The sequence below is a fragment of the Myotis davidii genome, unplaced genomic scaffold (genome assembly GCF_000327345.1).
Source record: "Myotis davidii unplaced genomic scaffold, ASM32734v1 scaffold941, whole genome shotgun sequence".
Classification (NCBI taxonomy): domain Eukaryota; kingdom Metazoa; phylum Chordata; class Mammalia; order Chiroptera; family Vespertilionidae; genus Myotis; species Myotis davidii.
The window spans coordinates 238800-249971 of record NW_006291724.1 but is presented as its reverse complement, the minus strand read 5'-3'; the positions used below and the strand labels follow the sequence as shown (position 1 = coordinate 249971).

Sequence of the window (11172 nt, the reverse complement as noted above, 5' to 3'; positions counted from 1 at the left end):
GCAATAACCCGTATATTGTCTTAAGTCCATATAACTCATTCTCTGACTTGAGCCTATCTATGCCCAGTTTAGAGGTTAGAAAGGAAAGAGGTACATGACATTCACACCACTGGTAGGCTTGAGACAAGACAGGTATTAAGTATTTGTGTGACTTTCTGTATGGCCTACAGTCCTTTGTTCATTAATTGATATTTATTGAGAAACTCCTCTTTGCAAGGCTTAAGTGTAGTGGGTGATACAAACCTCTTAAGGGTGTGATTCCTCCTCTCCAGAAGTTCACAATCTCCTTGGGTACAAAAAAGTAATAATGCAAGGTTGTTTCAAGACTCATCCAAGCCAATGACGGCCATGATTGTATAGGTGATCAGAAAATGTCTGTAAACAGGAAGGAGTTCTGTTGGGCTTTGAAGGACAGATCAGTTTTAGATAGGTTGAAGAAAAAGGGGGAAGGAATTACAGATGGTAGAACTATAGTGTGACCAAAGGTATGTAGGCTAGGTTTAAGGGAACAGAAAACAGAAAGTATAGCTGAAGAGTTCAAGTGGGAAGTTACAGGAGATAGAACAATAAAGGGTCTTGACACCAGGCTAAAGAATTGGGACTGTAGACAGTGGGGAAACACTGAAGATATCTGAGGGAATCAAATGATTAAAGCTTTGTTTAGGAAGATTAATCTGATAGTATGCAATAAGAATTAGCACCATTTAAAAGTGGAGGTGGAAGATCAAGGGGGAATTATAGTTATAGTTCAAAATTAAAGTTGATTAGGCCTGAACTAGGGAAAGCATGAGACCATTGTAAGAAGCATTGAGAAGAAAGTACTTGATAGCTTATTTCATGTAGAACATAAGACAGAAGGAGATAAAAGTGACTTCAGAATATATAACCACTGGTAGCATTCAATAAAAGCAAAAGTGATATAGGATAATGCAGTGGCGAAAACATGTCTTTGCTTCTATGTAGTTTACAAGGAACTGTTATTTACCTTACACGATTTAACCATTGTAAGAAGCAGAGAAGAGGATTGAATTTAGGTGCTCTGAATCCAAAGCCCCTATGGTTTACATCACACAAGAGGAACCTGTGTGGGAGTCTTAACATATATTTTTAAATGTTGAATTCAAGGTGACAGAAGAACATTTAAAAGGAAATATCCAGTAGATAATTGGAAAAATAGGACAAAAATTAAGGAAAGAGATTAGGTCATACAATATAGATTTGGGTGTCATTTCCATAAAGCTGATGAGAGGTTGAAATGATCTCTCAAATGAATTAAATTAGAAAGAGAGAATGCTGAGAGCTAAGTTCTAATATATGGGAAGTGGATGGCGGTGAAAACAGGGAAGAAGATGGGGAGGGAGTAGCCAGTGAGCATGCTTATAGAAAAGAATAAAGATAGTAAATGTCACGGCCCCCAAAGAGGAAACCATCTCAAAGAAGGAAGAGATGTTCACTTGTATTAAATACTGTAGAGGGGCTAAAAGAGAAATGATGGAGGCACAGTATTGGATTTAGCAGTTAGGAAGCCACTGTTTTCAGGGTCAAGGTCAAAGACATTTTTTTCAAGCATGAGAGCTGCTCTTAATAAAATCACCAGTTTAAAAAATTCAGAAAGTCAGAGTGTTGTAAACACTGAGATTTTACACAACCCCAACTCTGAGTTTCTAGCTCTGCCAGTCAACTTCCAGAGGATTTCATAATACTGAAGCGGAAAAAAAACAAAGAAACAAACAAAAAAAAAACATCTAAAGCCAAAAGCAGCCCTAACTGGTTTGGCTCAGTGGGTAGAGCATTGACATGCAGACTCAAGGGTCCCAGGTTCGATTCCGGTCAAGGGCATGTACCTTGGTTGCGGGCACATCCCCAGTGGGGAGTGTGCAGGCGGCAGCTGATCGATGTTTCTCTCTCATCAATGTTTCTAACTCTCTATCCCTCTCCCTTCCTCTCTGTAAAAAATTAATAAAATATATTTTAAAAAATAAATAAAGGACAAAAGCTGGCACTATTTTGATAAAATAATCTTTAATTGGGTGCTCAAACACATTTTAATAAAAAATGGCTGCTTGAGAATGTGAAGTACTGTACTTGTTTGGATGAAAGAATTCCAGTTATTCCTTTTTTTTTTCTTTTGCAGCATCCATTTTTAAAATTAGCCAAGCCTCTCTCCAGTCTGACTCCTCTGATTATTGCTGCAAAGGAAGCAATTAAGAACAGCAGCCGCTAGGACTGCAAGCCTTACCCCGCACCATCTCCCTCATGAATAAGACTGAAAACTCTGCTACAGGAAAGAAGGAAGAAAGACAGTCAAATGGGGTGGGGGTTCTTTAACTTTCCAATGAATAGAAACTTCTTATAAGCCTTTTTCCTACTCCCTAAGATTATGTAATTTATTTGTAAGCCTGAATCGCAGCCCAAACAGGGCAGCAATGTCAAAGTGGCCATAAAGTGGTCACTTCTACCGTGAAGCGAAAGAGCCAGTAGTGAATCCCCTCATTTTGTGCATTCACTTTGAAGAAAAAGGTTTCTCAAAGGTGCACACTCCCTCTTCATAGTGTTGTGTTTGTTTTTAAGTTAGAGAGTAGTCCCTCTTGCATTCAAACCTCTTTCAAAGCTCCTTACCCAATGTGATGTTTTTCACTTGCATTGTCATTAGATGTCCAGAAAAAAGATGTCAAAAACGTGTTTTTTTAAAAAAAAAAGAAAGCGAAAAATAAAATAAAAACAAACAAAAAAACCCCCACAAATGAACAAAAAAAGAGCAAGTACTGTGTGAATATGTGGAAGTCCATGCCCTAATAGAATTGCAATTTTTTATTCTTCTTCTACAGTGGTGGCTTGGTTTGTGTACCTGTTTTTCTGCACTTGCACTGGAAAAGGTTTCTTTTAAGATACTTTCCAAAAGCAAGGAGCAATATATGTGTTCAGAAAAGGCTTTAAAAACTTTACAAATAAAGGTCTGATGGTGAAATCCTGTCACATTTTCATGATGATGCTTAAGAGGCAGTTAATTTATCATTTATGTAAATCAGCTTGTGCAACTTCATGATATGTGAAAAAGGACATACCAAAACTGTGGGACTCCTGATGAGTGAGTGAGTCCAGGTCCCGAACCTAGAAAATTCTCATAGGAGAAACCATACTTGAACCAAGATGGGACGCTAACCAAGAGCCAAAAGGAAAATAAGTGTGAAGTACTGAAAGTCTTGATGGACAGTAAGTAAACAAAATTTAAAAATACCTAATTTAGCCCTTTCTTGTGCATATGAAATATATGCACTTAAAATAGACACATCAGGGGGAAACAAACCCATTAACTAACATTTGCTTAGGATAAAAGATGTTTATTTTGACAATTTATAACATCTTAAAATTTAAAATGATCTGGAGAACAAAGATTTTTTTGTAAGCATTCAACTCTGTAAGAAATGGGAGGTCAGTGAAAACTATATCCCAATCAACATTTGGCTATAAGTACTTGTTTCAATTTTCTTTATAGACCACCAATTTCTGTTTCAGCATATAGTGTGTTCATACTTAGTGTTTTGGGCTTTTGAATTTCAGAAACATGCTCATAAAGACTTGGAAGTTCTCCAGTGAAAATAATTAGGGTGTGCAATCATATACTCCAAGAAATATAAGTCCAACTGAATTCCTTTTGTGGCTTGGAGAAAACATAAAAATTTGACTACTATTTCACCATGTATCTATTTATTTAAAAATCAACAGTTGGCACTGCTTGAATCTTCTGTGAGTAGAAAAATATCTAGAGGATGTCTGCATAGAAAAGGATATGCTTCTCTTTTGAAAGAATTGTCAAATTTTATAAATTCTGCAAAGTTGTTTCTCGAAGCCTTTGAAAAGCTAACCGTTTGTGTTTTAGAAAGCTTCTTGATTAGTAGTATATCTGAATAGAACCTATCCACATTAAGCAGGAGGGGGAAAGAGGTCAATGCCTTGGACCTCTCTCCTTCTCTGCTGAGATACATCCATCCATCCATCTAACCACCCATTTATTCCTTATAATGAAAGTACTTTCATTAGAGAGTTTCTGCTAACCATATAGTGCATATTTATGTTTAGGTGATGACACCACTGGTGGATTTCCTATTTTCTTATTGTTTTCTTTAACTATAAAATGTGGGAGGGGCTTGAACGCCCACCCCAGAAATGTCCACAGTGGGATGAATGGGATAAAATAACAAATGTGAAAATAAAATCAAATGGAAATATTAATTTGAAGCATACCACATTATCTTTGAAAAATTATGGCTGGGCCTGAATATTTTAATGCGACACTGTTCTGATGAGAGAAAGGGGACTGTTAATTTTTATTTCATTTAAAATTAAGTATTTGAATGTTTTTTTCATTCATAGTGTCAGGGAATTCAACGAAATAATACCTGGGATGCAAAAAGAATTTAGTACATTTGATAACTATACCCTGCCAATGGAGAGAGCCTCAAACCTGGTTGGGGATTCCTACTAGGTAGTTGTCAAATAACATCCTTTTTATATCATAAAGGCTTTTTTTTGTGGGTGGAGACTTGGAGCAGTGATTCTTCATATCACTGTAGGCAGAGAAATGGCTGCTCTTTTATGCTTTCAATTCAGCATATTAACCATGAGAAACCAACTACTGTATCACATCCCACTGTACCAAGATTTTATAATATATCCCAATAGGCTTTACTCTTACAAATTTATATCTATGTCAAATTTAAAATAAAAAGTTTCCAAAGTCCCTTCCCCCATTGGAGAGTTATGTATATTTCTAATAATTACTAAGAGAGAAGCTGAAAATGATGCTGAAGAATTCACATTTGGTACACTTGAACAGCTTGAATTCCAGATGGTTCATAGTTTATTCCATTTCCCTGGATTTTTTTAAAGCTCATCTTGACACAGGTGAGTCTATCTAGATCTTTGAAGTTGAAATGTGCCCTGGAATAATGAGGGCATATGATCAAATGTTGATTCCAAAATGTCCTGAGATTGGAATAGGGCAGTGGGAAAGTCAGGGAAGGGTGTGAAGCACAGTAAAGATTATTTATTTAAGAAAGAAAGAAAAAAAACAATGTAACAAGGATCCGGTGCGTTGTCATAATCCCATGAGGATTTTTGGATGACACAATCTCCTCAAATCAGTCACCATGTTGGGTAATGACTTCGTTCTTGCTGATCTCGTTTATGTGTCATTGTAAATATTTGTGTGTCCATGTTGCATTTTGGCTACTGGATGGCCAAGTCATATAATAAGATTTAATTCAAGTAATTATTCTTAAACTGTGTTATTCAGATTTCTTTCAGGCTTGTACATTGCACCCCATTATTTGAGTTTAACCACCTGATCCCTACATCTATCCTTCCCCTATGAAGCACATTCCATTGCTAAAAGAAAAAGAAATATGAAATTGCTTCCTGTTGTCTGTATAAATGTTTTGATAGTTTGAGAAGTTTGTCTATAAATAATATTTCTCAGCTCAAAAATTGTGTAAATAATTATATTACATTGCTCAATGGGTTGTTTATTTCTAACAAGGCTGCCAGTTCTCAGAGAGAATCTATAAATCACTTTTAAATAACATAAACAGGGATTACAACTATGTAAAAATAAGTGTGCATATGGAAAAAGACTGGGAACACAGATAATTGAAATCAGTTGTGTTAGGGTGGTGGGATTATGCAACATTATTTTTCTTTTAAAATTTTTCTTTTATATTATTATAATATTGCTTTATAATAAATAAACATCAGAAAGGGGACAATAGAAAAATAGAAAAGATGCCAGAAACAGATGCCTTCTGGCCAGAGCCCAGAGCATGCAGGGCACAGATGTTTTATAGTTACAATTATTCCATAGGCTTTATATTTGCTTGAGTGCTGAAGTTGGCCCATGCTTGGGTATGGCACCTGCTTTCTTAGGGGACTATTATCTATAAGTTAAAGCTAGGGAGATGTTGCTATTAGAACTCTAAACACATCCTTATGCTTTAAACCAGGCTGTCCTCCACTTTGGTATGTCATCAACGTTTCTGTTTTGGTTACTTTAATTGGATAGGTGACATTTGATTAGCCCCCTTGATCATATGTGTTTTAGGTATCACCCTTCTGGATCATTTTAGAAGAGTTTCAGGTTGAATTTTGGAAGAAGAGAAAGATAAAATTTCCAAGTCCCACTTTCTTTTCTGACATGATATTATATCATCCAGTTAAGATTCTTCTTTTAATGACCAGTAAGCAATTCTCATTGATTTAACTAGAAGTTATTATGACTTGCAATTAAAAGCTGAATATGAAAACATTAAGGGAAATATTTAGAACTAACTTTGCCTGTTGGCATTCAGTCACAGTCCTGCTAGCTTTGGCTTGAGATGGCCTCCATGTACTTTCTGTGCTGCCTGATTATAGGTTGTATACAGTGGTTGTCATTGTTAAAGAGAAAAGGGAGACTATCTACCAAAAGCGGGGAATTTCCTTGTAACTCACCAAAGAAATTTAGGTGAGGACTTTCATAATGAGGAAGTGGCCTCAGATGCTACTCAGTTTCACCAAGTGCAGACCCTGTACCTAGAGAATCCACAGGCTTTTCATTGAACATTCTCAACATAAAAATGTGTATGGAAGTCTTAACCTTGGCATCCCCAGTTGAGTCTCATGGTCCTTTTCTGAGCTATTTGCAGTTAATATTCAGTTAAATAAAGGCATGGCCAGTGATGCAAGCTTCTCCTAGTTTCTGAGCAAGAGGACTGCATTTCAGCATTTGTAAATTGACAGTCTAATAGGCCTTGGATTTTAAGTGAACTTAACACACAATTCTGAACATATATTTGCATGTGGATTGGGAAGAAAATAAATGGGGTCATGGAAATATTTTTCCAAAAAATAATTTTTTTCTTGAGATTTGTTTATGATATAATTGTTTATTTGGTTAGCTTTAATTTTTTTCTCTTATTTTCTGATCCCACATTATTCTAGTAACTAAATAAATATAACCTAACTCCTCACTCATTGGGAATGCCTGTTTAATATTAAACAATATCCAACCAAATCTGCAAATTCAGGAACCGATATATCACCTCCATGTGCACACTTCTGTGTACAAGTATACTGTGCTACAGTTAATATTTACTGCTATGTAATATAGTCGAACTTACAAGATAAACGTATAGAAGCTGGTTAGTGCCATCAAAGTCTCTGGAAGCTACCATCAGGTGAATGCTATCTCATAATACCAACAGTAAGGCAGATACCATGTTCACCTGATTTAGTACCTAAGAGGAAATCAACAGCAGTTATAGAAAATGTCATATGTAATGAAAGGAGTGTTAGTCTAGGAGTAAGGAGACTTGGATTCTGATATAAGCTCTATTACTAATTTACCATGTGACCTTGGGCAAGTCACTTAACATTTTTGTGGCTGTTTCTTTATCTATAAATTAAGAGTATTGGACTGGCTGATCTCCAAGGTCTTTCCAAAAGTTGTAGCATTCTGTGATATTATAGTTTGCCTTGCAAATTCAACCTGCTTAAAGTGATGGTAAATATCACATGTTTAAGCCTGGGTCTCTTATGTGACATTTAAACAATAGCACTATGAAAGATGAAAAAAAAAAAAAACAACCTCAAGTAAATGAAGGTAATATTACTAGGGAATGTTGATAAAGCTTGTGACAGCCTTCAAATTCCTTCACAGTTGTTTTGTTCCTTTTTTAGTTTTAATGTCCATTTTCCTATTGAGTGTTCCCAGTTTCATTTTACATATACTCTCTATGTAAAGTCTGGTTTTCATTAAGCGATAGCCAATATTTTCAACTAGAAGAAAAATACACTGTCACACTTGCTAGAATAGAACTATACTTGAACCTCTTCTTTCCTATGAAGCAGTGCTGGACTTTATAGAATTTACTTCATAAATGGCACAAGATGGCAGAACCCATGTATTATAATGGTTGGAACTAGTACTAAGAGTGGACCTACACACTTGCAGGTTGCAAAGAGAGAAATAAAAAAGTAATTACATGCTACTAACATTAAAGAATGTTGATAAATCCACTTGTTGGGAACCAAAGACAGCATTTCTGATTATAATTCCCATAATGATTGGCCAGTTATATAAACATGCTGCTGGAAAGAGGATAAAATGGAAGTTAGTGAATGGTCCCAATTCCCTGCCTACAGTAGAGTGCCAACCAGCCCTCAGTGGGAAATTCGAGTTCAATGTGTGTGCTTGTGTGTGGTGTGCTTTTTGGACCACATATACTCTTTTATTCACTAAGGATGGTAAGATCTTTCACAGAATCCCATAACCATTAGTACGTTGAGTTTAAATCCCAGTACATCAGCAAGGAGGAGTCATATCATAGGGTACTGATGTCTACTGGGAATATTCTCATAATATCCAGACAAAGCAAGTTGAGGAGGATCTACATTTTCATTATTTCTCAGAATTGTATCTCATTTGGCTGTGCATTACTTTTCTTAAAATGTTATCTGTAAACCCATGTGTAGTGAAATTCTTCTGTAACTTTGGATTAAAGGTATTTATGGTCTTTTTGTTTGTTTGATTTTTAAGTAATTTATTTCTTTTGTAGAGCTGCTGATGTAATGATTCCATCCTTCTGACCTCAGCATTTAATATTTTTAAGAACTTTTGTTTCCAATATTGTTATTTTAAATGTGGTTGAAGCAATAGAAAATTGAAATATGGATTGTGCATGACTGTGTCTTGAGTGTAAAAATATTGCAGTTTGAAACTTGGACCTAAAGTATTGCAAATAAAAATGACAAACATCAATGTGCTGGTACTTCTCCCTTCTGTCACCTTTCCTCCCACCTTCTTGGCATTGGTCATTTTACCCATTTCACAGGTTGAAGTGTAGCACTCACAGGTATCAAGGCAGGGAAATTCCCAGCCTTGTGATCAATATAGGAAATGTCCTGCAAAGTCTGCCACTAAATAACTCAGACAGAGTCTCCATCTGGTTCTCACATAGAATAACTCAGGCGAATATGTATACTCAATGCAGGACAAAAGCCTGGCAGACTCAAGAGGTAGGCAAAGGAAAACTGCCAAAGGAAATAATATGTAATGTATATATTCATTTTTCTGCTTGAAAAAATTCTGAATGTGTACAGTCATCTGCATAATGTTTAATTTTTATCTGATATCTGATATCAAGTTTCCTAAGTCAGTGGCAAGATTCCAAACCCACATTACTGAAAACATTAATTAATTCATTCATTCACTCTTTCATTCAAAAAAGCATATCTTGAGATCCTGCTATGCATCAGGCATTGTGGACATTTCTGATAAGGATGACTTTCTTTTAAAAACCATGTTTAAATGTGACTAAATGACAGTAAAACTAATTCAAAGCTGTTAGATGCACCTATTGGGGTCTGTTTTGTCAGAAACCCTGAGTCTTCAATACTCCAGACAAAAACACCAGAGACTTAGCAAACTGGAGGTTGGTTCCACCAATATTACTTGTACAGTGGATATAGTGCTCCTCTGAAGCAGTACATATAATTTGATACCTTTTTGTAAGTGGATACACAGAATGGATTAAAGATCTTACCAACTGCTATCTACTTGTTTCCTAATTCACTGTGTTTACATGCAAGCTTTATTTCTCTTACTGAATCTCTCCACACAAAATAGGCATTTTCTATAAATATTAAGAAGTAAGGGAATGAGAATCCAGCACTTAGCCGTTACTTAGCCTTTAGACAAGTTATCTATGGCCCATGTGTGCAAATTACTGAGTTGCTGCTCTTACTCTTAACCTCATATCCTTGCATCCTTGATTGGAAAGTTTCTTCCAATTATTTTTAGATATTAAATGAAGTAGGAATACTTTTTATGCATTTGCAAATTACTAATATATTCCATCAAAAATAAAATTTTAAAAGGCATTTCCCTTCGCCACAATAACTTGAAGAAACAGAGTCCTAGAAAATGTTAAAAGTATTACTCCACAGCTCAGCCCTACTAATTCAATTTCTGGAACTCTAACCTCATCTAAGTCCCTCACCCGATGAAGTGGGGAGGGGACAATCCCTGAAGTGCACCACAAATTATTATCATTCTTCACATCCCATGGGACCCTGGCCCCCAGACATTTGGTGGCATCTGGTAGCTTTCTCACATACCTGTGTCAAGCACTACTGCTGTCATTGACATCCACTAATCCTATACCAAAACCTTGGTTCTATTTGCTACTGTGCTTGTCACTCTACTTATCTATGTCTGCAGTATTCACAACACTCCCTGTTTCTAGTAGCCTCTGGGTAGTGCACTGGGATGACTCATCTACTTGCAGTTTCATAGCCAATTACTTTTTACTGATTTTATTTTCCACGCCTCAGAGCAGAAACCCTTCCCATGGATTCAACCCATTTTGCTCAATCTTTGGACCCATTTTGGTGGTATTTTTTTTTTCCCATTTCTAACACATCACTGAATCTGGGATCAAGTTTGTTCTTAGTTTCTCTCTCTCTCCCTTCCTGGGCTTGTCAGGTCAACCTGTACATATCCCAGCTACTTTCAGGGTCACCACTTCCCATGAAGATTAATTCTCAGCTTGTGTTATAGCCATTTCTTGAAAATTCTCCATATTCACCCAAGCGACCTTGCATAGAGGCAAGAGGGAATTAGAAGTTTGGTTCCATTCTACTTAAACAATTTAACTAGAATACCCTGGTCCTGTTTCTAGGTATATACATTCCTACAAAGTAAGAAGCAACAAACTATGCTACCATTGGGGGGGGTGTAAAGAATATACAGGATCTCTCTCTATTATTTCTGAAAACTGCATGTGGATCTACAATTACCTCAGTAAGATGTTCAATAAGAAGGGCAACAGACTGCAATATACCTCTCCCATGACATTTCAGAGGCTGTGGCAAGGATATAGGATACAGGCTGGATATCATGCCCCAATCTACTTCCACAGGCAACTACCATCACCTTGGTATCAAGAAGTTCTTCCTAACTTAATTCCACCTGTCACTAGTCCCACCCACCTTACGTAGGAGGACTTCCCACTTTCTCTTCAGACACTTCTGAGCCTCACTGGGGAAGCAGGGAACTCAAAAATAATTGCTTATGAGTTCTTCCCTATGGATATGGATTGAATGGTTCCTCAAACTATGGTGTCATATGAGAATAAA

At 36.4% G+C, this 11172-nt stretch overlaps 1 protein-coding gene across 6 annotated transcripts in view; it reads left to right on the top strand.

The window, feature by feature from the left end:
• The window catches only part of PAK3 (p21 protein (Cdc42/Rac)-activated kinase 3), a 310496-nt gene extending 301710 nt beyond the window's left edge, over nucleotides 1-8786 (top strand). For all 6 annotated transcript variants that reach the window (XM_006765157.2, XM_006765156.2, XM_006765159.2 and 3 more), the window contains one exon: nucleotides 2135-8786. In XM_006765157.2, coding sequence (XP_006765220.1) covers nucleotides 2135-2224 — 90 coding nt within the window. In that variant the 3' untranslated portion in view covers nucleotides 2225-8786. The remainder of the gene's footprint in view (nucleotides 1-2134) is intronic.
• The last annotated feature ends 2386 nt before the right edge of the window (nucleotides 8787-11172 follow it).